Source organism: Euleptes europaea, chromosome 5 (assembly GCF_029931775.1).
Source record: "Euleptes europaea isolate rEulEur1 chromosome 5, rEulEur1.hap1, whole genome shotgun sequence".
NCBI lineage: Eukaryota > Metazoa > Chordata > Lepidosauria > Squamata > Sphaerodactylidae > Euleptes > Euleptes europaea.
This window is the reverse complement of record NC_079316.1, coordinates 52086064-52112924: the sequence shown is the minus strand read 5'-3', so window position 1 is coordinate 52112924 and position 26861 is coordinate 52086064. Positions and strand designations below refer to the sequence as shown.

General features: G+C 48.9%; 1 protein-coding gene across 1 annotated transcript; it reads right to left on the bottom strand.

Moving 5' to 3' along the window:
- Positions 1–26415, bottom strand: CRTAC1 (cartilage acidic protein 1). The gene is made up of 15 exons (XM_056850439.1): positions 26407–26415; positions 23146–23351; positions 11901–12097; positions 9413–9543; positions 8374–8530; positions 7562–7696; positions 6782–6927; positions 6171–6307; positions 5429–5511; positions 4801–4901; positions 4509–4677; positions 3489–3637; positions 1149–1191; positions 766–909; positions 1–151 (listed from the first exon to the last, which is right to left on the bottom strand). Exons 1-15 carry the CDS (start codon positions 26413–26415, stop codon positions 33–35), a joined length of 1926 nt encoding a protein of 641 aa, XP_056706417.1. The 3' UTR covers positions 1–32.
- Between the last annotated feature and the right edge of the window lie 446 nt (positions 26416–26861).

The window sequence follows — 26861 nt, the reverse complement described above, 5'->3', positions numbered from 1 at the left end:
TAAAGGCTGCTTCTGTCCTTTATTGGCAAGGCTTAAAGTGCATAGGAATGAAAGCAGAGTCCGAGGCAAAGTGGAAGGAGAGGGGCTGAAGGCAAGATGGGGCCCAGCCAGCTCCCTGAAGAAGGGTATCCACCGAAAAAGGCCACTTGCTCTGCACAGAGAGGGAAACAGAAACAGAAAGGAAGATGTAGAGAGAGAAAAGGACAGGGAAGAAATAATGGCAGTGGGTGGCTCTCCAGGGTAGAGGAGGGCTGAAATAAAATTCTGACTGCAGACCTGAGTCTGGGAAGTCTGGTTACAAGTGGACAGCTACAAGATAGCCGGGGGAGGGATTGCAGAGGAAAAGTCAAAGCACCCCACCCTCCTGGAAAGTTGTGCCCCTCCTCTTCCAAACGTTTGGTGATGACCAGGGTCTCCATACCTGCCTCTTCCTCTGATGGGCTTGTTAGACCCTCAGAGATAATCATCACCTCTTCTCTACCACTATCCTTCTTTGCCTAGGCAAAGGGCAGTGAGCAGAAACCAAGGATCATACTGCCCCACACCATCTTTTCACTGGCCAATGTAAAAAGACTGCTTCCAAACTCAGGATCTCACTAGCTAGTCTGTTTTCTGTTCCCCCTGTCCTAGTGTGATCCAAAAACCAGATCCCCACCTAAAATGTTCATTGCCTGACACAGAAATCACATCCTCCCAAACCCATGTTGGGGAGTGAGCCCCAAAGCAAGGAATTAATCTCTCTGCTGTGCCCAAGCCACCACTCACCAACACAAGCTGTGCCATCCTCATTGGGCTCGAAACCTCGGTTGCAACGCTTGTTGCTGCGGCAACGGTACCCGCCATATGTATTGATGCAGACGGGCCTGTCTCGTGGACAGACAAAGGGAAACTCGACACACTCATCCATATCTGAGGAGGAGATAGAGAAAGTGGTGGTAAGAGGTATGACCCACAGGCCCAGAACATTACAGAATCTAATGTGACCACTTCTCAACACCACAGTTGGGCTGTTGCTTTATCTTCAGAATACAGCCATGCTGTTGCCACTGGATACCAAAGAGCCGGCATTTTACCCCATTATGCCCTGTTGTGGGTAGAGGAAATTGCACCCTGGAACCATTTTCTAATCTGCCCTGCTGGTGACTCACCAACACAGCGCCCGTTCTCATGCTGAGCAAATCCTTGGCCACACTGTGAGAGGAAGAGAGAAGTTTGTCATTAGCCATTAACTGAACCTCAGACTCATCTGTCTCACCTAGCCTCTTCTGAGACTTCACTTTCAGAGAGCCTAGGAAATTGTATAGCTGCCATCTGTGCCTCAGACCACACAACAACCCCCACTTTGTAGTCTTTTCTTTTTTTTTTTTTTTGTTATTTAGTAAATCCTGAAAGGCTTTGTAAAGTGCCTGCTCAGTGCTTAGAAATTATGGTAGCTTTTGGACTGGGTGTTAGGTTAGCCTTGGGTGCTAATGTGAAGTGGGGTTTCCCCCCTGCTTCCACACAGTATTGTGGGGCTTCTGCCACACGCAGATGTGCTCCCTCTACGGAAGTGAAAGGGACAGCCTTTGTGAACAGAGGACTCCAGTGGAGTATCAAGAAAAGATTTCTGAATTGGGACAAGAGTCGAATTCCATATTTGACATGTCTCATTTGTTTCCATGGTGCAAATCCAAACTTGAAAAATAAACTTTTGAACATAGCTGAAACTCATAACTCGGTAGGCACACACAAGAGAGGTTGTGTAACTTAAGAGATGTGTGCTGTGCTGGCTGCATGCCTTATGGGCTGCAACATCTGGAGCACGGAGGCCCCTTGGTTTGAAGATGATCTGTGCATCCAGTAGTGCAAACTCACACGCAGCCTTTCATCAAAGGAAGCACATATCCCGATCCCACGTGCAAATTTCTACAGCTCTTTTACAGGTCAGCTCCATTCTCCCCTTGGAGGCAAGCGAGGTACCAGAGCGGGCGAAGGACACACAAAGTCACTGCCGGGGCTGCTTCTCTAAAGGCAATCCCAGCAATTCAGTCACAGTCAAAGCTGAAAAAGTAGCATTGCAGGACTTTCTGGCACAGAACGGCTGGCCATTCTTTGCCTCCTGCCACGGCCACTCTAACGCTGAAAGTCACTGTGCTGACAAAGCACATTCTGTAACTACATCACTTCAGTTATTGTCTGTCTCCCGTCAAGGCCCCTTCGGCTATTTTACAGCTTCGAGCACTCTGGTCAGTTTCAGCGTTGCTGTCACAATTCAGGGAGGCACGGAGTAGTGAAACTGGCTGGCTAGAAGAGGTTCAGGAAAGGGGGCCTGGTGCGGATCAAGAGAAGCAAAAGCGGTGCCGCTGGCAGGGATGTAAACACGACTGTCCTTGCTGTAGAGTCGCTTTTGGCTCAGGCACCCTTCCTAGAAAAAACACGGCCGCTTGACACGCTCAGGGTGTGATACGGTTTGTTAAGTTTTTTAAAGCAGGCAAATCATTCCAAAATTATGCTGGCCTCAGTTTCTGGTTGCTGACCTGTGACATCTGTCTGAGTTCTTTTCTTTCAACTTAAAAAAACAAAACACCCCACACATACACAATTCTTTAAATCTATTTTTTAATCTTGCTTTCTTACTTGGGTTAATCTATTATTCTTGTTGTTTTCATCCTATGTTCCCCACTCTTTCTGACTCATATATACTTTATTCTAAGCCTGCAGGCAAAGCCCTTGTTGATTTTTTTATGTTATACAGCTCCTAGCACACGTTAGGCACTTTTTAGAGATATTAAGTGATTATAATTATTCTTGAGCCTAAACATTCCTGATATAGAAGACACAGCTTTGATGCGCCATTTGTTTAAGCAGCTGGGGGAAACCCTTAATTCTGCGTGCACAGAAACACCCCCAGAACTTTTGTCAATGAGAAATGAGAAGTAAAAGAATACTGATTTATTGATTTGGTTCATTTATACCCTGCCTTTCTCCTTAATAGGGACCCAAAGCAGCTTACATCATTCTCCTCTCTTCCATTTTATCCTCACAACAACTCTGTGAGGTAGGTTAGGCTAAGAGAGTGTGACTGGCCCAGGGTCTTCTAGTGAGTTTCCATGGCATGGCTAGGGATTCAAACCTGGGTGCCCCAGATACTAGAGAGCCAGCGTGGTGTAGTGGTTTAAAGTGGTGGTTTGGAGCAGTGGACTCTGATCTGGAGAACCGGGTTTGATTCCCCACTCCTCCACATGAAGCCAGCTGGGTGACCTTGGGCTAGTCACACTCTTTCAGCCCCACCTGCCTCACAGGGTGTCTGTTGTGGGAAGGGGAAGGGAAGGTGATTGTAAACCAGTTTGATTCTTCCTTAAGTGGTAGAGAAAGTCAGCATATAAAAACCAACTCTTCTTCCTCTTAATCTGACACTCTTAACCACTACACCACATTGGCTCTTGACACATTGATTTGGGAAAGGAAGATGAGTTGCATTCCAAATACCTATAAAAAATAGGGCTCACCTCAAGTGGAAGTACAACAGGAGGTGAACCCTTTGTGTCCTGGGGGTAGGGAATCTCCAGCACAGAATTGGTCTCGCTCTTCGCTACAGTGCGGCTGATAAATCTGCCATCTGGCCAGGTCACTTCCAAGCTGCTGGGCTCATCCTGTCCTACAAGGAAGAAGGGCAAGCCGGGACTGAGGCAGGCAGCAAACTCCAACCAACTCTCAGAGCAGAAGAGTCCTCCTCTAACCCCTCTCCTCTCATACGGCGGTTTGTGCTTTGCTCTCTTTACCCCCCCCCCAAATTAATTAAACATTTTCTCCTTGCACAGAATAAGCCCATTGAGATCCAGTGGAGACACTTCCTTTGTTAATCACTCCACACCAACAGCGGTACAGATTTCTGGGAAAAATCCCAGCTGTGAGTAGTGATGTGGCACACTCTGGTGCCTAGACCTTTTGACTTCCTGAGCCACTTGGCTTCTCTGTTCACAGCTCAATCTGACTCGGCCATGCCCCACTAAGCTGGGCCACTTCAGGGCCATGGAAGAGTAATGAGGTGTGGAGACACGCAGTGCCTTCCACAGAAACAGCTGGAGGGGGCAGCCGGAGACACCCTGAAACACACACTGCTCTCAGGGAACAGAAGCTTCCATCAGGAGCCCCTTGATTATGAGGACCTTCCAAATGCTTTGAAAGACAAGAGAAGCAGGATAGGGCATGATAGGCTTCTGATAGGCTAGAGTTTCTGAGGATGTTAGCCAAGCTGAAGGAGTCCAGAGATAGGGAAATGGAAAGAGAGATGGAGGCCAAGGACTGAAGGAAGCTGGGTGGTAAGAGAGGGGACAGAAAATTTTTTTTGTGTCACTTGTAATGTGCTCAGGCAGCAATTGGCCAGTACTGTCTTGGATGAGAGACAGAAAAGATCCAGGAAGTCCAGAAACTGCATAATATTGTGATGGGGGGGGGGGGATGGACAGCACAAGAAGGGACCTGGGACAACATGACACAGTGTTCGGCCACCACTCCTTCTCACTCACCCAGGCCAAAATGGGCAACAGGCTCCATCTCACACAGGTACCCAGACCCTCCATCAATGATGCGCAGATGGGCACCACTGTGCTGTGTGAAGAGCACCACCTTAGCGCCACGAGCAAATGCTCCATGCCGTGTACGTGGGATCACTCTCAGCCAGTTGTTTCCATCACCCTGTGGAAATGGACAGATAGTGGAGGAATGTAGCAGGCATGAAACCAGGGAAGGCGGACCATTCTTGCCAATGCATGGGCTGGGATCTGATTAAGTTTATGAGGAACACATCACTGAACCCACCTGATTGACCCTGAAGACTGATAGTGGCTGTGCCATAGACTCGCCATGGGACAAAATCAGATCTAGCCTCCCATCGCCATCAAAATCCACCACTGCACCCCCTGGAAGGGAAACAATTTTAGTAAACAGAGAACTTTTAGAACTTTCTTTCTGATAGCACCACATTCCCTATTCACAGTCATGCCTGGAGTGAGATCCAGTATGAGGGGAAAAAATCAAGGAGTATCATTTCTTCTGACTCCATCCCCTGATTCCACCAAACATAATTTTGATTTTCTTTCACTGTCATTGTTCTTGACAAAGGACTCAGCACCGCCAGCAGAAGTGGCTCCTTCTGTTCTTCGTGTGGAATCCTTTGTCCATGACAGCCCCTTCTGCCATTCTCACCCAAGATTTTGAAATCCTGAGTGTGGCTGGAAATAAGACACAAAGACTGCCCCTTCCCTTCCTTGGTATGCTCAAATATGTAGCTAGCCAACACGGTGATCAATCACAAGTCCTGTTGCTCTAGCAATGTGGATGGTTGTCCCGCAGCGTGCCACAAAATCAAGAGGTTCTGATCTTGACATGGGGCACCAAGAGATTCAGTTGCAACTTCTGCCAACCCCTCCTTCAAACACTAACTCACCTGTGCCACGCCCTTCCAGCTCTAAGGCATCACCAGGGTTCAGTTCCTCAATGGCTGGGTCAGCATGTTCTCTGCGAGAAATCCTGAAGCAGAAGGGGGTTGTGCTAGAGAAGAGTGGTAGCTCTCCCCACCCACACAAGCCCCTGCGATTGGCACGCCATGTGCCTGCACACCAAATGCACATCTCCTCAGAAGGGAGCCCTTGCCCATGCTTACAGCAACAGCTTTTTGCATGAACTACCCAGATTTGCCACATGCTGTTGTGCTATCACTTTATTAGACTGAGAAATGTAAGCAGCTCTGTTTAACGAGCCATTGATTGTCTACAATTAATGGGAACCGTGCATAAGTGCTAATTAGTGAAAGCCAGAACCTCCAGGGATGTAGACCAGGTTGGACAGGCTGCTGTATTAGTGGTGATGTGCTCAGCCACAGCTCTGTCAGTGAGGAACAAGGACAGAATGGAGCAAGAAAGGGACGCACCCACCCCATCCATGGGGAGCCACTCAGCTCCTGTGGATTATGGCACTGGGGCTAACTGGCAAGCTCTACGCTGGATAAGTAGCATCCAGGCCCCCCTCCCCCACCCCACAGCCTCAGTTCTGCATGCAGGCCTTGCTACAGAAGGACTGGTCGACACCAGCGTCTAGCACGGCAAAGTCCTTTCTGCCCTGCCCCAGAGCCTAACGAGTGGGGAGCCCCCTCTGCCTCAGTCTCAGGTGGCCATGTGGCTCTCACCCACCGGAAGAGGCGGTTGGCAGACGAGCCACGATAGGCGATGTTGTTGAAGAAGACCTCCAACTCCTGGTCATTGTCAAAGTCAGCAGCGATGACGGTGCGGACGGGTGATGGCATGGACAGTTTGGGCGTGGCAATGTCCTGGGGGAAGGACGGGGATTAGTGGGGCAGGGAGAGCTGGCTGGGGCTGGAGCAGGGCCGAGGGGAAGCTGAGGGTCGAGGAACAGGGTGAGGTGGAGGGAGGAGCTGGGGCTGGCACGGGACCTGGGAGAGGGCAGCAGTGCTGGGTGGGTGGGAACAGGCTGAGTCAACAGTCTCTCGTGGTGACTGGGGCAGAAGCCGAGAAGAGGGAAAGGCTGCCAGATCTACACCAGGAACGGTTTGGAGCTGTGGGCCTGAAAGCTGAGGCAATTCTGTAACTCAAGGAACATCTGGCAACCCGGCCAGGGAGCAGAGACGGCGGTCTCTTTGGTGGGTGACTCCGATTTGTGTGTTGCAGTCTGATTCTTAGACTCTTCAAGTATTGGAACCCCCTGATTCCCCTGCTCACAGCCCAGGATACCCTGGCAGCTCACAGCCAATATTTGTCACCCCCCCCCCTCAAATGGCACTTACCCGGAAGCGGGCCCGCCCACCCACACTCATCTGCAGATAGAGCCGGTGTGGTCCGTTCCAGTTGCCGTAGATTATGTCGACTTTCCCATCGCGGTTGAAGTCAGCCAGGGCCACGCCACGACCATGCTGGTAGGGGTCATCCAGGCCTACAGAGTGCGGCAGAGGAGTCAGCAAGGCTGGGTACCGTGCCTGAAGGTGAACAGCCCAATGGACAAAGCATCTCTTCCTGCTGACCCAGGTCTTAGCAAAGGGACCCCACAGTGAGGGGAACGGGATGGTTATCTGACAACTCCTACCTCACAAAGCCCAAACTCAGCCTGTCAGGAAAGAGCAGCGTTAAAGACAGAGAAAGCTGGGGGTGGGTGGTGGCATTGAGTGTGTCAATAGACAGATTAGGGACCGGGACTGGAGAACCTCGGCAGAATCCTATTTCCACCCCATCCCCTCCCTGAACCCTCCTATTCTCATTCTCCTGCTGACAAGGAAGGAGTGTTTCTAAAGAAAATAGGTGTCATCAGCGGCGCCGTGGTGATGGATGCCAACCTGACATCTCGTTAAACTCCAGTGATCAGGCAGACGCTCAATTACCGGTGGCTGAGCCTGTGTGCACTCATCATATCTCCACACCCCCTCCCAGCCTGCCCTGGCAGCCAGCAAGGGGCGGGGGGGAATTGCTCGGCCACTAAGGATGAAAGAAGGCTCTGCGGCTACACAGTAGATTAAGTCCTACACTTAATTGCCTTGGAACACACACCACACAACAATCCACTGCATACTCACCGGTACTTGATGCCATATCTACAAAGGTCCCATCACCCTGGTTCTGGAAGAGGAAGTTGGCCCCATTTTCGTTGTCACAAAATATGTCTGAGGCTGCGTCACTCAGGATGGGCCCCACAGCCACACCCCGACCCCCTAGGAAGAGGAGCAGTGAGGGAGCCGAGGCATATTCACATACATAGAATCATAGAGCTGGAAGGGACCACCAGGGTCATCTAGTCCAACCCCCTGCACAATGCAGGAAATGCACAACTCCCTCCCCCACACCCCCAGTGACCCCTACTCCATGCCCAGAAGATGCCCTCTCTCTCATCATCTGCTTAAGGTCATAAAATCAGCACTGCTGACATAGGACCGTCTAACTTCTTCTTAAAAACCTCTAGGGAAGGAGAGCTTACCACCTCCCGAGGAAGCCTGTTCCACTGAGGAACCACTCTAACTGTTAGAAAATTCTTCCTAATGTCTAGACCTACATATATACATACATGTCGCTTTCAAGGTGGGCAGGTGGCAGCCCTACGAAAGGTTCCAGAAGGAAGGTTTCCAGCCCATCAAGGTATCCACCGGTTGGTTCACCCTGCCATTCTCTTCCACCCCTCCCCACATTCAGTCAGGCCTTTCAATCCAACACTGGCAATCATCAACTCACCACAATGGCCACAAGTCTAGTTGGCGCCAAATCACTGCCACAGAGAGTAGGGCTAAGATTTCTGGCCGTACTCGCAAAGGGGGAGACTAGAATCAGAGATTCCCTCCCTCAGTTTGGATGTTCAGGCATGAATGGTTCGAGAATTTCCTGGTGCCCCCAATACCTGTCAATTTGTTGACACCAGCCTCCTCTGCCACATCATTCAGAGCCACGATGCCACGCTTGGGGTCGCTGGCGGCTGTGTCCATCTCGATGAGGGCGTGGGGGCCAACTCTTCCATTGGCATAGTTAGCGATGTAGATGGAGTAGCGGCCAGAGCCCTGCAGGACGTAGGGCAGCCAGTGAAGAGCCTGAGTCTCCCCCAAGCAAGCACTCCCCCTCTGCCCAGCTTAGCGGGCAGACCCAGTGGGTATCAGACCCAGGGCTCCCAGTCCATCTCTGGAAAGCTGGAGACACAATCCCAGACAGCTGAGGAGGGCTGCAAACTGGGGGTAAAGACATTCCTGGAGATTTGTTGGCGGAACCTGAGGAAGATGGGCTTTGGGGAGGGGAGGTACCTCAGCAGGGTATAATGCCATACAGTCCACCCTCCAAAGCAGCCATTTTCTCCACGGGGAACTGATCTCTGTCATCGGGAGATTAGTTGTTATTCCAGGAGATCTCCAGGCCCCACCTGGAGGCTGGCAACCCTACAGCTGAGCACAAGGAGAACCAACCCAGTCCTTTCTTTCTCAGAGGCTCCCAAAGAGAAGACACCCATCCGAATGCCCCCGGCTTGCCTCAGCCTCTCTACCAACCACCACCCTGCCCCCATCGTTCTCCCGTGGCACCCTGATTTAGCAATAATCGTTTGAAAACAAACCACGCAAGGTAGAAGGAGAAGAAAGCGTAGGTGACAGGGGCATAAATCACCCAGACAGGCTGTGTTTATCAGCAGCACGGCACCCGCCTGGCACTGCAGCCCCTGATGGGAGTCCTGACAGCTGTGGGGGAGGGGGCAGAGCTGTTGGCGAGGCCTGCAGGGGGCCCGGCCACTGAGGAGTTTGGCGAAGAGCACTTCTCCCCCCCCCCATCCCCAAGTCTATTTCCTCTCTGCGTGTAACTTTGACAATGCCTCTTTGACAAGTCCACGTCACTCAAGTCCCTTGACGGGCCCAAGTCCTGAAATCATAACGCTGCTCATCCCGCCTGCACACACTCACCGTCCTGTCCACACATGCCACCGAGCGCCCAGCAAACCGGCTGGCCACACCCCGATTCACCTCGTCACTCAAGATGTCCTCCCAGCGCCCATTGCGGAACTTGAACAGCTTGTCTGTGTAGGTGGCTACACCTGGGGAGGAGAGATAAGGCATCACACTTCTCATTTCAGGGTCCCTTGCTCATGTGCTGAGCTCTGTCTAAAGACAGGAAATCAGTCTGAGTTACGAAGGATTTCTCGGGAGCTCTCAGGATGTCGTCAGGGGACACAGGCACTCGCGGAGGCTCCAGGAATTGCAGGTGTTTGTGTGATTGTGGAGGGATGTGGCGTAAGTCAGCCCCCGAGCAGCACAACACCCTCTGCAGGTGTGACATCCTGCATGTTTATATGTACATGCAAAGGTTTCCCATATCCTTCCTGAACCCTTTGCAACTGGACCCCAAATGCAGCCTCTCTGACCTCTCCTTTAGGTCTCACCCAGCCTGCTGAGACTCGGTCCGGCTCCTCGGCCTTCCGGACTTCTCCCCCCAGCCCCTGCCCCTATGCCTTACTTCCAGGCAGTGCTGCAGGACAGCGACCAAGACCGCACTACAATGAATGCAGCAACCCCAGCAAAGCTTAAGGGCTGGTAAGGGAGGCCCAGAAGAATAAACTCATTAAGGTAAAATGTGCCAGAGCGGCGCGGAGCCATGTACATCATAAAGGGGAAAAAAGAAAATCAATGGCAGGCCCTGGCCAGGCCCCGACGCCAGGAGTAATGTGAATGGCTGATTTAGGGAGCGGGAGTCTTTGGCAGCTGCAAAGCAGTAATTAGGTGTGTCAGGAAGACGGATAAGTGGAGCCAAGAGCAGGTCGATGGTGCAGGTGAGGGGCCCAGCCCGTTTCTGGATGGACGCTGGAGAGGGGGCAGAGCTCCTTCCCAGGCAGATTGCGAATTAGAGCAAAAGGCACCTAGACAAAGGGGAGAGTCGGGGTAATCAGCACCCCCAGAGATATCCCACAATTACCTGGGAGAGGCTGCATTGGGCCCCAGAGGGCAAGTCACATAGGAAACTTCAGCCAACCCTGATCTAGCAGTGTTTTCTTAGGATCCCCAAATGCATGTGAGAAACCACCCAAGCAAAGAGTCAGTTGACTTGAGCGCAGTGTCCACCTGAGACTGTAGCCCAAGGGAAAGATTGCGCAAAGAGAGTTCTGCTAACTCTTTGGACAGAACCGGGAAGAGTTTGTGTGAGTGACTGCAGGTTGCAAGAGCACCGTTAATATTTCCTCTGTTTCTGCAGCAGAACAGAACTTTAAAAAAACATACAGTTGGCAACTAAAGCACAGGGTATCTTAGTGCTGGGCTAGGAATCAGGGTATCACTTCCCCACAAGGAAAATGTAATGCCCTTGGCCGCTAGGTTGCACGTTTGCAAAGGGTGGGGAGGGAGAAATGTACTTAAGGGGTTGGGAAACTTTCCCCATGTGTATTACAATCCCATTTGTCATAAGGGATTTCTGTTTGCCCACAGACACATAGCACTTGCCCACCCTCTCAGCAGTTCTGAACTGCAGTCCCTGCTGGCAACTAGAAAGGTGGCAAAGCCCTGAGTCAGCAGCCAAGTCTCTCCCCCCACCCCCATCCCCGCTGCTGCCAGAGAATCGACAAAATCACTCAGCTGGGAAATTAACTCCAGCCTTGAAACATCCCACCCTGGTGGCCAGTGAAGGTCAGGAAACTGGAGTTTGTGCCTCGGGGCCGCAGGGAGAAGCCCCAAAGGAAATTACACAAAGGAGGGGAATCTGCACCACTGGCCATCAACCCGGAAGATGAGACCACGAGACATTCCCTCTCACCATATGCCCTCTCTGGATGGGAGGGGCCGTGGCTCAGTGGCAGAGCATCTGCTTGGCATGCAGAAGATCCCAGGTTCAATCCCCGGCATCTCCAGTTAAAGGGAGCAGGCAAGTAGGTGATGTGGAAGACCTCAGCCTGAGACCCTGGAGAGCCGCTGACCGTCTGAGTAGACAATACTGACTTTGATGGACCAAGGGTCTGATTCAGTATAAGGCAGTCTCATGTGATCACACCCATGTCCTGGGCAGTATAGGGAGGAAGGGGGGTGCTGCTGGCAGAATGTATGCTGGGAACTGGTTAGGTGTCAGTAGGGTTTGTTATAAAGGAATGACAGTTTGTGGGGAAAAAACTATTCCAAGTTTGGCATCAGTGATCTGGGTAAGAGCCATGGGTTAGATGGATATTATGGGACGGAGGAGTCTGATCATGCGTAGGCACAACTAGAAGGTTGGACTGGCTGGTAGGTAATAGATAATTTAGCAAATGTTGGACAACTGATGTGTGGCAAAGTCATTTTTGAGAGAGAGATGGGTTTTGATGGGCTGAATATAAAAAAGGGATGTCAGAGGTCTGGAGAGAGAACTCATACGGCATATGAGAAGGTTGGTTGGTAATTAGCAGTGTCAAAGATGGGTGGGTTTGGCACTCACCAGAGAAGGCATTATTGGTGTTGAGGAAGTAGATCTCCTCTCGCCCATCTCCATCGATGTCACATGCAGTCACACCAATCGCATTGCCTTGACGATCCCGCAGGGCATGGTACGGGGAGCTATGCTCGTCCACTGCAAGGTTCACCAGCCGCCTCCGTGCCTTGTCATACTTCAGCACCAAGTTGGGCCCATTGTACCTGAAGGAACAGAGAGCAGGAAATGTGATATGGGGGTGATTTAGGAAAGCAGCCCCCCTCACCCCTCTGGGGACAAGAGTTTTACCAAAGTGGAGCCTCCTCCCTATTCCCATGTGTGCAGATTCCTGGTTTAGGTAGCAAAGGGCACATCCAATCGCTGCCATAGCTGGAGGAGGGTTGGGGAGGAACCCCACAAAGGATACATTGCTTGAAGCAAAATAATTTCTTTATCCCATTGGTATCCTGCCATTCATTAAGAGAGCTCAGGGCAATGTGCGTTGGGGTTATCACAATTTATCCTCAGAACAAGAGGATGATTACCTGGGAGTCAAGCAGGATGGCAAAGGGTAATGAGTTGAGCTCATCCAGGTAACTTCAAGGATAAGTGGGAATTTGAACCCAGGTCTCCCTGGTAAATGATCGCATTGACTACATCACATGACAACCAGCAGGAAAGCATGGTTTCATTGATGTTTCAGATTGGGTAGAAGGAGCATGCCCAGAACAATTCCCATCATGAGAGAGGGCCTCCACAAACTAAATGGGAAACTAGGTCTGCGGGGGCTGGCTCATAGTCTATCTTATCTCCAAACATCCCCCCAATGTATTAAGTCATCTGGAATCCAACTCCAGAGACAGTTGAATAGATCCTGTCTGACACCTTCCCAAGTGGCGTGAGTAGTCAGCATATTAAAAGGAGAAAAGCCATTTTCTTATCCATGCCTGATGAATGGACCAAGTAGAAGCTTCCCCTGGCAAAAAGAGAGGCAAGACAAACTTACTGGACCAACATTTTTCAGGAGAGATTCTCCCAAGAGAACAAAAAGTCTTCACATGACAACCCACAAAGGTATGTAGTGGAGATTATGACTTTGGGCTTAGATAAAAACGGTTTGGAGGAAGTTGGATCTTTCATTTTGGATCCACTACTATGCTGTAAATTGTGAAGTGAAACCTCATACACATGCCAGAAGGCAATGCTGTACTATCAGATGAGCCGTAGCTTATGTTTTATTATGAAAGTTATTCTATATCTTTTGGCTCACAATATGTTTGATTCATTGGGCAGGAAATGGCACATGGATAAGGGGAGAAGATCTGGAAGTGGCTGGTGAGCTGTGTCTATGTGTGGGGGGGGGGCGAGGGAGGGGGTGTCTGGTTTTTGTGGAAATGGAGCTCCTTTTTAAATTCTTTACATTCTCCCTGGTCCTTGAAGGCCTTTTACATCAAGGAAACTTCACTGGGGTTCCTCTGTCAGTAGAGGCCTGAGAAGAAGAGCTTGTTTGCACCACTCTTTTGTCAGAGGTCTAACGCCTACCAGATTCAAGCAGAAGTTTCTCATGCCAGTTTGTGCATCATCAGGGTTCACAAAAGGGGCGCCAAAGGGGAGCTTGACATTGGATTAGGCAGAAGCCACTGCTAGACATGAAGATGCCCACCTGGGAGAAAGGCAGGCTTATAAATGTGCCAAATAAAGAAATAAAAGTGGCGAAGACCAGGACTTTGACAGAAATCGGGCCAAGTTTATATCTTTCTGCAGCATCCTACACAAAGTGCCAGCTTTAAATTACATGATCCCATCTAAAGTCACTGAGCAGTCAAAATGGCAGAATTCTGATAAGTTTGATCCAGGGTGATATCTGGATTTTTTTAGACATACATCCCCATTAACACCACACAATGCAAAGCTGCAGACACGCCTGAGTGGTTTCATCTGGCAGCTAACAGTGTGTGACTCTAGTGTAGTTAGCATGGAGTTTGCTGCACAATTTGAAGGGGAAATTAATATAGTAGAATGAGGGCAGGGGAGCCAGGGAGAAATATAGAGCCTGGCAAAACTTAGAGGACAACATTAAATAAGCCCTGGAGAAAAAAAGCAGGGTCCAGTGCGCTCCCATGCATGAGTGAGACCAGGCTAGGGGTTACAGCAGACCAATCAATGAAAAGGGCCATAATTACATCAGAGACCTAATCTTATGACACATCAGAAGAGGTGTCTCATCTCTGGAACGTGCCGAGTGAGAGGGTCAGCTTCTTAGTAAGAGGCTTCAGAAGGATGAGGACGGATACCTTTGAGACAGGGAGCTCAATGACTTGACATGGAAAAGATTGGTTTTGGGAAATATACAGTGCCATCTTTGAAGCCATGCTTGCTGTTTTTGTAATATTCGGGACATTTCATATGTTCCCTGTTCATTCATTTTGATAGCAGGTGGATTCAAATGACCATGCTACTTATATGAATAACGGCAATTATCCCATGATAACCTCTACCTTTGATGCTTTCATCCCATGGTGAGTAACCACAGCCCTGCTATCTATTAATAACCCTGGGAAGGGAGGAAGCTTCCATGCGATGAAATCCCTAATAGTTCCTCTGAATTCATTTTTTCCTATGTAATGTTGCTGTAGTTTGCTTAATATTTACACGACTGAAAAAGCTCCATACTAAACAGTGTAGTAGCAACATGGTTTGCAGGGAGGAAAGAAAGGGCAGCAACCTGCGATCCCAGCCTTTTTTTAGGCCAAAGTAACTTGATATTTACAGAACAATTGACTTTGCTTCCCTTGCTCATAGACTACCATGCCCATATGAAGAACAGCGCAGAAGCAAAACAGAAGAAAGAAAGCATTAAGAGGACCTCCATCTGCGGCTACTGGTTATTAGGATTGCATACTTCCCAGGCTTTGGTCTGGGGACAGGAAAATACCAGTTCTCCTTCCCAACAGGGCTGAGATTGAGAAGACCATTTCTTGTGCACTTAAGATTTCTACATCTAGAGCAGATAGCCATGCCTGGTGCTTTATGATCTCGCAGGCCATAAAACGGCAGAGATAAGTGGCTCTCATGTCTCCTCCCAGATGTTTCACCAGGATAGCGGCAACAGCATGGTGCTTCACAGTCAAGGAGCTCTCAAAGCCACTGGCATAGCCTCCATTTCTGAAGCTGGCACCTAATAATGTCACTTGCAGCAGCATGAATAGCCCCTACTATCCCAATCTTGTTAGCGTTTGGAAGCTAGGCAGGGTTCATACTTGGATTGGAGACCACCAAGGAAGACTAAGGTCGCCAGGCAGAGGCAATGGCAAACCACCTCTGCTCGTCTCTTGCCTTGACAACCACATGGTCCCGGGGCTGCCATGAGTTGGTTGTAACTTGACAGCGCACTAATAATAATAATAATAATGTTACCTGCACAGAAGAGGTGCCTGACTTTGGAAATACTCTCCATAGAGAGCAGTCAAGAACAGGGCCTCAGCACGTCAAGTTTAAGGGGTCACATATGTAAGATGGCCAAAAAATGTTAATTTAGTAAATTGGTATTTAGAGGACCCTCATAATCTGAGCCCCTAAACTGTAGTTTTGTTAGCTTGCGCATAAATCCAGCTCTGCTCAACGGAACTGAAAAACAAAATGTGCCCTCCTCTCCCCCATTTTTGGACCTTTCAAGTGCTCCTTTCTCAACACCATGCCCCAAATGTTGAGGTTTTTTTTTGCCCAACAACAATCATGGCCTTCAATAAACAAGTTATACCAGCACCATTCATTGATTTATGAAATGCCCTACCTGTAGCTATGATTATGGCCTGGCACAAAAGGAAAGAAGCAAAATTGCCCACCTCCCTAACCATGCGGGAGGGGTTACAGTAGGGTTACCAATCTCCAGGTAATAGCGGGAGATTTCCTGCTATTACAACTAATCTCCAGCCACTAGAGATCAGTTCACCTGGAGAAAATGGCTGCTTTGGCAATTGGACTCTATGGCATTTAAGTCCCTCCCCAAACCCCACCCTCCTAAGTCTCCGCCCCAAAAACCTCCTGTTGGTGGCAAAGAGGGACCTGGCAACCCTTGATTGCAGCTAGGATGCCTTGCCAACAACTGCTCTCCGGACAACAGGGATCAGCTTCCCTGGAGGAAACAGCAGCTTCAGGGGGTGGATTCTATGGTGTCAGATTCCAGTTGAGCTCCCTCTCTTCCACCTTCCCCAGGCACCAATCCCCAAACTCCAAGGATTTCTCAAGCCAGAATTGGCAACCCTAGCTGCAGCTCAGTTCCCAGAAGCCATTCTAGATTCTACTTCCAATCTGGTCATCTTCAGTCTCAGGTCAGAAGGATCTACATTTGGCTGCATTACTTTCCTCGATGGCTTGGCATTAGTTACTGAGTATTCTGGTGTAGAGAGCCAGGTTCGAATTCCCACTCGCGCCATGGAAGCTTGCTGGGTGACCTTGGGCCAGTCACACAGTCTCAACCCTGGCAAATATTTGGATGGGAGGCTTCCAAGGAATACCAGAGGCGTGATGCAGAGGCAGGCGATGGCAAACCACCTCTGAATGTCTCTTGCCTTGGAAACCATAAAGGGTCGCCATAAGTAATCTGTGACTTGGAGGCTATATATATATATATATATATATATATATATATATATATATCTGGTGTAGCGTGGCAGCACGGCTGAATCAGCCATCCAGTGCAGAGCAGAGGCACGAGGCATTGCTTGGTGAAGGCATCCACACTCAGCTCCTTCCCAATTAGCTTCCTCCTTTCTACCTTGAATGCCCAATAATGAGCTCATGGGAACTCAGGCTGAAAAACCTCCAGAGCAGCAGCTGCTGCAGGTGGGAAGTGTCATCGGCCTTTCGAGAGCTGAGACCTCTGATGGGACTGCTCCTCTGAAGTGAAGTGCTAACAGTGGGGGAGGGGAAGCCACATTCAGAGCACACAGTAGCCTTAAATCTCTGTGTTACCATTCATCAATGATCAAAGCCAATGGTAGAAAACCTGGATCCTGCCTGGTTTGGCATAAGCTTCGCTTTAGAATTACCTGTTCAACTCCTTAGTAGATTGTCTGCTACTAATATTGTGTGTTCTAGGCACAACACTGGTTATACTACCGATTCCAGAGCAGGCTGTATAGTGGTTAGAATCTAGGATCTGGGAGACCCAGGTTTGATTCCTCCTTCTGTCATGGAAGCTTGCTGGGTGACTGGCTCACTCTCAGCCTAACCTACCTCACAGGGTTGTTGTGAGCGTAAAAAGGAGGAGAGGAGAACAATGTAAGCCGCTTTGGGTTTCCACTGGGGAGAAAGGCAGAGTATAAATGAAGTAAATAGCAGCTGGAAAGGGAAGCATGGGGTAGAAAAACTACTACCAATAAAGGTTGAGACCTGGCCTGAAGAAAAATGTCCTGTTCTTTTCGTAGAGGCTTAATGGATGTTATTTACCTCCGTGCCATGAAAACCTTCAACTACACATTTCCACTTGTTAAGGCTCTATTAAAGGGATAGGACATTTTTCTCCAGGCCAGTTAGTAGGGTTGCCAACCTCCAGGTACTAGCTGGATATCGCCTGCTATTACAACTGATCTCCAGCTGATAGAGATCAGTTCACCTGAAGAAAATGGCTGCTTTGGCAATTGGACTCTATGGCATTGAAGTCCCTCCCCTCTCCAAACCCCGCCCCCTCAAGCTCCGCCCCAAAAACCCCTCCGGTGGCAATGAGGGACTGACCAACAACCCTAACTATGAAAAGGGTGACAACATAATGGAAGTCATATCCACAGAATATTTGGTACATTGTTTTGAAAAGGAAAATTCTTCTACATAGATCAGTACTGGGACTAGTGTTATTTAATATTGCCATTAACCTGGAATATGCATGTATTAAAATCACAAAAGTATTAAACTCACAAAAGCTGACACAAAAGTGTCAGGGACTTAACCATTTTAGTGGATAAAAGTCTAATTCAAAGTTATCTTGACAAACCAGAAATCCCAGCTGTTATCCAAAATTAATCAAGATATTTTAATGTAAAAGAAAATCCTATATAAATTTTAGAAGAGGGCTGCTTCTACACAATTGCTTTGCTTCACCTTGCCTTTTAAACTAGAGCTTTTCCCCCTCCAAGAGTGTCCTTACACCACGATTGTCTATCTGGTTTTTGCCTGGCATTCTTGTGATCCTTCACAAAACTGCTGCAGAAAGAGCATAGTCAGAGTGGGGGTGCCCACTTTATGGGAAGGGAGATGTGGATTTTGGGACCTCCCTGCCTCAACTGTGCCATTTCCCCTTAATATTCCCTCATGCCAGCCCTCCTCCTAAGGTTGCCAACTGTGAGAGGAGAACTTTCTGGAGATTAGGGGGTGGAGTCTCGGGAGGGGGAGGTTTGGGGGATGGCATGGCAATGGGGTTGCCAACCTCCAGGTGGTGGCTGGAGATCTGGGAATACAGCTGATCTCCAGGTTACAGAGATCAGTTCACCTGGAGAAAATGTCCACTTTGGAAGGTGGACTTTATGGCACTATACCCCATTTAAGTCCATCCCATTTAAGTCCATCCCCTTCCCAAACCCTGCCCTCTTCAAGCTCCACCTCCAGAATCTCCAGGTGTTTCCCAGCCCGGAGCTGGCAACCCTATATGGAGAATACTCCATTGCAGATACTCCATGGCTGCTGTGAATTGTGCCCAATGAGGATCATCACCTTAAGGACTAAGCCAAGGGTGACTTGCCGTGGAACCCAAATGGAAGGTAAGCTAGGCATGTAACAAAAGCAGACGCAGATTTGGGGACAGTCTTAGCACAAACAGTTCATCTATGAAACAGGAGCCAATTGCTGTATTCAGGGCTGCTCAAGCCATAGCTAAAGCACTGGCTTATCATTAATGTTCCTCCTTTAATACAAACATTGACAAATTGGTGACAGATCAGAACAGAGTGATGGAGGTGAAGGGTCTGGAATGCAAGTCCATGAAGAAAGGTCAGTGGAATGATGGGACAAAGACGATGGATGGATTCAGACGAAACACAAACATCGGTGACTAAGCACGTCTGCGGAGGATTGGTATAAATTTCCCTTTACAATATCATCTAATCCTCTACTCCAAGCAATGATAATTTCTAACCCATCTAGAAAGATACCTCTAATCTGGTTGAACATTTTAGTAAAGACCCCTCCCGTTTATAATAACGCATGATTTTTGTAGCAAACACCAGAACCAAGAACATTGTTTCTTCCCATGTTGTTTTTACCATGAGACCCAGAAACTTCAACAAACATTTATTAATTCTTAAATTAATGTCAATACTATTGATGGTTGCAGGCCCCCACCCCCACCCCCTACCTGTAGCTCATAAGGCATGGGGCCTACTAGTTGCCAAGTGATATTAAAATGCTTCATGGCTAGTAACATACTCAAAAAGGCCCAGCATGGCCCTTCCCACTGGGATTCAAACTATTTAGAACATGGGTTTGCAGGCAGTTTTAAGCGACAGCAAAGTCAGGATGGTCCAGGGTGTCACCTGCCATTCCCTTTGCTTTATGAGGGCTGTATGGTATCTGCCAAGCAGGCTAAGGGGATCCTTTGGGCTTAGTGTTGCCAGCCTCAGGGCGGTACCTGGAGATCTACTGTTATTACAGGAGTGCTAGCATGGTGTAGTGGTTAAGAGCAGTGGTTTGGACCGGTAGAATCTGGAGAACCGGGTTTGATTCCCCACTCCTCCGCATGAGCGGCAGACACTAATCTGGTGAACTGGGTTGGTTTCCCCACTCCTCCACATGAAGCCAGCTGGGTGACCTTGGGCTAGCCACAGCTCTCAGAGCTCTCTCAGCCCCATCTACTTCACAGGGAGTCTGTTGTGGGGAGGGGAAGGTTAACCGGTTGATTCTTCCTTAAGTGGTGGAGAAAGTTGGCATATAAAAACCAACTCTTCTTCTTAATCTCCAGATGACCAAGATCTTGGAGAAAATGGCTACTTTGGAGGGTGGATTCTGTAGCATTATACCCTGCTGAGGTCCCTCCCCAAATCCCACCCTCCCCTGGCTCTACCCCCAAAATCTCCAGGTATTTCCCAACCCAGGGTTGGAAATCCTTTGAGTTCAACTAGTTTCCTACCAAGTTTAGTTCTGGTGTCTATATCTCATATTGTTGGTTGTGTACCAATCTCCCCCCCACATGGAACTCATACACACAAGTCCCTGACCATATGTATGGAAACTTCCTCCCCCTACACATGCAGATCCCTTGCTGCGGTGCTCTGCATTTACCACTCTTCATTCAAAGTGGTATGTCCTTATCAGAAAGGAGAAAATACAACAGGGGCCGGCTGGCTGGCTCTTCAAGCTTCAGCTCCATTCCCTCCCATCCTAGCCCTTTGGGACTGTTGGCAGCTTGGAAATGCAGGGAGCACAAAGCCGATTACCTTGCTCACTCCTGTGCACCCTTCCAAGCTAAGGCTGCTCATAATGAGCTGGGTGCCCTCCCTTACCCTCCAGCCAATTAACATAATGCCAAGGGACACACTGAAGCCTGTCAGGAGCACAGCAAGAGAACATGGAGAGAAGAGGGTTGCCCCTTCCTCTAAGGGGGGGGGAAACCAGGAATTGCAGCATCTGGGGGGTACACCTAGCCAGAGAGCCTTTGTTCTTCTTCAAGACCAGCCATTGAGCCCCCAGCACTTGTTATTCCCACTCATTATGCTCCCTCCCATCTAGTATGCTGCTAAAACATTAAACCCAAGGACTGTGGGGAAGATGCTGAAGACGTCCAGGTCCCAAAAATGGCAGCTTTGCCCTACGGAATAACACAGAACCCGCCAGCCTGGGTGTGCTGATTGGTGAGAGATTCCTCCGCCTCTCTGAAGAGTGCTGGGTGCTGCTATGCAGATACCCAGGCTCCTACAAAGGATAGCCATCAACTATGAGGAAAGGTGCTAGCTAAGTGGGAATGCAGACAGTTCCTCCACACAGGCTGTGCCAACAGCTGCTGACCTTGGAGCCAGGGAAAGCGCTGGGAGCAAAGAGAGGGTTTGCCTCCCCAGCACAAGTGCCTAGCAAGCCATGACCCCCCCCCACTCACATACACACACACAGGGCTCACACCACAATCATTCTGCATCAACAGAGATAATCAGGGGTCCTGGGTATAACCCTGGGTGGGGTTCTTAACATCAAGGCATCCAGGCTAAGGCATCCATCTACATTCTGTATTGCTGCCTGAAAAGCAAGTTCAGCAGTCACACGGGCTCATAAACCAGTGAGCCCCCTTCCAGCGCAACTCCTGTCAAACAAATTATACTGCTTAGTGACTGGGGGATTTGTCATGGTACACAAAGAATTAAAGCTGGTTATGGGAGCAGCCATAAGATTCTTGATTCGGGGTGCTTAATTTAACTAAGGCAAACAGAATGAGTTTTTAGAGCAAGGTAGGGAGTGGCAGCAAAGGATGGCTGTTGAATTGTCGATCCATTATGATGCTGCAGATACTATTAATGAATTATTGGTATTTATACAGCACACTAATGCATAGAGCACTTTACAGAAAGCAAGGTCTCTGCTCAGTGAGCTTACAATCAAAAATGTGTCTTAAGGGAGACAAGAATAAATAGAAAAAGAAATGCATTCATTCCCATTACACCTGCTTAGCCTCTCTGTTTGTATCTATCTCACCCAACAGGCACCCAAAGGAGTTTACCACATGGTTTGCCCCTTGTCCATTGTCACTGGGAATCAACCTTTGGTCTCCAGGATCTTAGTCCAATGCTCTAATCGCCACATCAGTTTCAGCAGGGAGTTGTGAGCAAGGCTTCATGGGAACAGTGGCTTTTGAGGGAGGATTTGAAAGAAGTGAGAGGGTGTTTTGGGTAACCATTTCCAGGCCTAAGGGGCCAAGGAAAGAGGCTCTTGAGTGATATGAGACAGTCAGACAGATGAAGGGGGGGGGTAGAACTGGAGGTGCAAAGTTAATGGGCAGGAATATACAGCTACGAGGATGGGAAAGTTAAGCCACTGAAACCAGGGAGAGCTTTTAAGGGACAGAAGAACCTGTGCTGGACCTGAAAGCAGCCAGTGGAGGGATTTTAAGAGAACATCACATAGCCAATGCTACTGGGAAATGGCTATTTTAAAAATACAAAATACAAGTTCAGGCAGTCAAGATTTCTGCAGGTTCTGATGGGGATGAGCAGGAAATCTTCCAGTTGGGGAAAATATGGGACTTTCTACACAAGTAGGTTTGTTACTGTGCCAAACTCCATTATGAATGGAAAGAACAGATCAGCCAGTGTGGTGTAGTGGCTAGGGTGTGGGGCTGGGATCTGGGAGACCCAGGTTCAAGTCCCCACTCCGCCATGAAGCTTGCTAGGTGACCTGGGCCAGTCACATACTCAGCCTAACCTACCTCAAAGGGCTGTTTGCAAGGGTTAAAATAGTAGATAAAAATGACGTACATCACTCAGTTCCTTGGAAGGCGGGTGAGGTTAAAATGTATTAAATAATAAAAAAAATAACTGGGAGGCTTGCGAGGGAGAAGCAGTGGAAGAGGGGGGAGGAGGGTATGCAGAAGTGGGATTTCTTGGGAGAATGAATTCAGCTGAAGATGCAAATATGATCAGCCACTCAGCTCTCTAAGAAGTCCTAGACATAAAAGTTATCTGACGGATATATGCTCTTTCCAGCAGAATGCAATTCACAGATGTTTTAAGGGCAGGACAAGTTGTACATGTGGTGGCCAAGAATAGAGGGACAGCCCCCTCCAGTGCCCATTCACTTGGTCATGACTCCCATGTGGCTGGGTGTGTGTGTGTGTGTAGAGCCGGGGATGGGGGGCTAAGCAGGCTGCAGGCAAAAACAGTTTGTCAGAGAAACGACTCTGGGAAGACAGCTAAGTTGTAAACTGCGAGGAAGCTGCTGTAGGAAGTTTTACTGTGTCGGGAAATTCATGGCCATTTCAGCACCTGCCGGAACAGCATCTGGGTCTCTGCCTTACTCCAGATCTGGGCCTGATTGGTACTTCTCTCTGAACCCAGAACGTTGAGAAAGTACAGTCAAACACTTCTGCTTGACCTTTCCAATCCCAATTTTGAAAAAAATCCCACGGATATGTTTTCCACACTCCAGCCTGGACCGGCTCCTGATCCTGCTAACAAAAACTTCCTGAAGCAACATCTTGTGAAAGCCAGCCCCACTGACCATCCCAGATATGATGCCAGCAGCCATCCCACTTCCCGTTAACCCAGGGGTTACCAAACACTGCCCCTGTGGTACCCACCCAGCCACGATAGTCTCGAAGTCTCCATCCTGGTCCACATCAGTCACGGCCACGCCATAATTGAGCTGCGTGGGGTTGCTGTCGTAGTCAGGCGGGAGGACATGGTCCGTGACGGCTGTGAACATGGGCTCACTGCGCTGGGATCCTTCGCCAGGCCAAGCCAGAACCAGGCTCCACCACAGCAGCAGCAGCCGCCCCCTCGGCACCTGCGAACAGAGAGGCATGTGGCTAGGTCAGTCATTCCCGTGCGGCGGCTAGAGAATTTTTCCTTACACGTGAATCCCCATCCAGATTGCAGAACTAGTGATTTATTTAAGATGTCTATGCCACACTTTCCTGGTGTAGTGGTTAAGAGCGGTGGTTTGGAACGGTGGACTCTAATCTGGAGAATCGGGCTTGATTCCCCACTCCTCCACATGAGCGGCGGAGGCTAATCTGGTGAACTGGAATTGTTTCCCCACTCCTTCGAAGCCAGCTGGGTCACCTTAGGCAAGTCACAGCTCTGTTAGAGCTCTCTCAGCCCCACCTACCTCACCGGGTGTATGCTGTGGGGAGGGGAAGGGGAGGTGATTGTAAGCCAGTTTGAGTCTCCCTTAAGTGATAGAGAAAGTCGGCATATAAAAACCAACTCTTCTTCTTCTTCTAACACTGTTCTCTCCTCTCAATTTTATCCTAGCAACCACCCTATAAGATAGGTTAGCCTGAGAGGGTGTGACTGGCCCAAGGTCACTCAGTGAATTTCCAAGTCATAGTGGGGATTTGAGCCTAGGCCTTCCAAATCCTAGGTTGCCACTTTAGCTATTACACCACTTTCCATTGATAACCTGATCTTGCGCCTGGAAAAGGGCTTGGATCCACAGGAAATTTCTTCAAACTGGTTGTATTCCTATCCTGGGAGTATGACTTCTTTATTTCGCTTACAGCAGCCTAAAATGCCTTCTGAAATACTATTCATGGGGGATAGGCAGTCCCCACTCTACACATTTTAGGCAACCATGCTCATTGTTTTTGGCAAGGATATAGCAACCTGTCTTATTGCTGGGGTACAGCCCCTCCCAGAAGCAGCCAATTTTTGTCTTTTGGGCTGAATGGCAGGAGAGCAGCTGTAAAAGAACATTAAGCAACTGCACATAGGTAAAAAGGTAAAGGTTCCCTGTGCAAGCACCGGGTCATTCCTGACCGATGGGGTGATGTCACATCCTGATGTTTACTAGGCAGATTTTGTTACCGGGTGGTTTGCCAGTGCCTTTCCCAGTCATCTTCCCTTTACTCCCAGCAAGCTGGGTACTCATTTTACCAACCTCGGAAGGATGGAAGGCTGAGTCAACCTTGAGCCGGCTACCTGAAGCCGACTTCCGTCGGGATCAAACTCAGGTCATGAGCAGAGCTTGGACTGCAGTACTGCAGCTTACTACTCTGCGCCATGGGGCTCCTAATTGCAAATACATTTGTGTTTAGTCCAGAGTCCAGCGATGTCTCTAGAAAGACACGTTGCATCCTTCCTTCCAGCCACAAGTTTGCTGGTAATGGTGAGGTTAAATTAGCATTAGTAGAAAATTAACATGCTATATAATGCATGGTAAAAATAGATAATAGAAAATTGCTAAGGAAATGGACTTTTCACTACTCGGGAAGTCTCAGTGGGCAGAACCCGGTGTCCCTCCAAATGCAAAAACCCTACAGAAATGCACAGCCCACAAGCAAATAAGCACTGCTTTCTTGGATCAGACCACAGGTCTGTCTAGTCAAGCATACTGTCTCCAGAATGGGCTGCTCAAAAATAGGGCATGATTTATTAGCTAAGCCATATTGTTTGGCCCAAGAATCCAACAATAGATATACTGCCTCTACTAATGGAAGCTTGATTTGACTTGTCATGACTTAGAATCACACTATTCAGTTTCACCACATTCCTAGTCAGGGCCTTGGAGCTGGGAACTTGTGGGGACAGTCATGGACTCACCATTTTGCTGCCACAAGAAAAGGTAGAGGGGAGGATGATATACCCACCAGTCTGCTTAAGGTATCTACACATATTCACGTACACACCAGGGGATGAATATCCAGCAATGTGCAAGGAAAATCACATTTCTCTTGCAGATTAATCAGCCCCTACTTTTGTCCTTAAAATAATTACTGAGTCTGATTAAGCACTATAAGCCTAGAGAATCTTAAGGATTCTCTCAGCACTAAACCATACCCACAGACTGCACACTGATCCCTCCTACAGGGTAACCCACAATGCGTGATGCGTCACAAGCAGAGAAGAGCAAACCGCCCACTTCAAGGAATAGTTTAGGTCACCTCTCAGGTCCTGGCCATCCCCCTACAAGTGAAGGTTAATTTTCACAATTTAATTGTAGTCCTTCTTAGCACAATTTAACTCTCCCCTCCTCGTTGGTATATGCAATCTGGATAGTAAAAGGCGGCACTTTTTCATTCTGTCAGCACATGCATATGAGAACTCTTGCATCTTATGTTAATCAGCATCTTTTTTTCCTGGGGCTGTCAACTTGGAGTGTTCTTATAATCGCTACTGTGGGTTAGGAATCAATACTGTCTTCACAGCCTCTTGGGAAGGGGGGGGGGGTGTCCATCCTTTCATCATGCTTTGTCCATTTGAATTGTGTGAACAAAAGGGCAGTTAAGGTGCATATGTAATCTTGCAAGCATCCCTACGAATCATCGCTCACTAGTCCTGACTCTGGGACTGCAACCACCACAGCCATACCCCCATTATATTCTAGACTCCAGCAAACGTGCTTCACCCTCCACACCCATCTTTTGGTTACTCAGTTGTGGTTCAGCTAAAGAAATGTTTTTGCATGATTCCTTCTGCAGCCATTTTCCTACTTGGGCCAAAGATGGGCTAGCACTCTGGGAAAACATTGGTTGACTCACTCATGCCACGGGCAGGTACACAGGGCCAGAACTAGGTACCTCTCACATTTCTACAGCTGTCAGCCTAGAACCAGCCACACCTACCTGTTCCATAACATAGCCTGAATCATCGTATGCCCTGGGGGTCTAATGGGTGGTGTTTGTATGATTGAGTTTTATGATAAAGTATGAAGCTGCAGGTGAAACACATCACTGTGCGGCCTGCACAACAGATACCACTGGCCTATAAGTCCAACTATTATGAGGCCTCTGTTTGTGCCTTTGTCGAAGAACTATGCTCATAATCATGGCACAATGCGCCAAGAGGGCCACCGTATTTGATGGTGTTAGTGGGACAAGGTCTGAATCCATTCCACTCACCTTGGACATAGTCCATAGAGGTCAATGACCTAGGACAGAGATTCCCTCAGGCAGAGGGACTAGGCAAAAGGCGCAACAGCACAAATGCATCTCTATGCGTTGGCCCACAGCAAAGTCATCCTTCCAACTCAGAGATGGCAGCCTAGGCACAGGCGCTGTCCTCCACTCTAGGCCCAGATTAACTTGTCATTAAACAAGTTTCCATGGAAAACAGGGATGGCAACAGGCACCTAGTGACAGGGACGGCGTGTTCCACCATTGGGCTCTCAGCGTTTGGCCTGAGCTAATTAAACCCATACATCAGTGAGCTTTTCCAGATAGATCATTAGGGAAATGGCCATTAATTAAGCTGCCTTCCTAAACACACTCATATGGCGCTTCCACCTGTGCACAGGCAGATGGAGACACACACATTTGATTTCTGTTATCCCGGCTCATCCATTTGAGGGTCTGCC

Coding starts and splice junctions, on each gene's coding strand:
- CRTAC1 (XM_056850439.1), bottom strand. Junction 4,678..4,800: donor CAGTCTTCAGGGTCAATCAG/GTGGGTTCAGTG, acceptor CCATTTCCACAG/GGTGATGGAAACAACTGGCT. Junction 1,192..3,488: donor CTGTTGTACTTCCACTTGAG/GTGAGCCCTATT, acceptor TTCCTCTCACAG/TGTGGCCAAGGATTTGCTCA.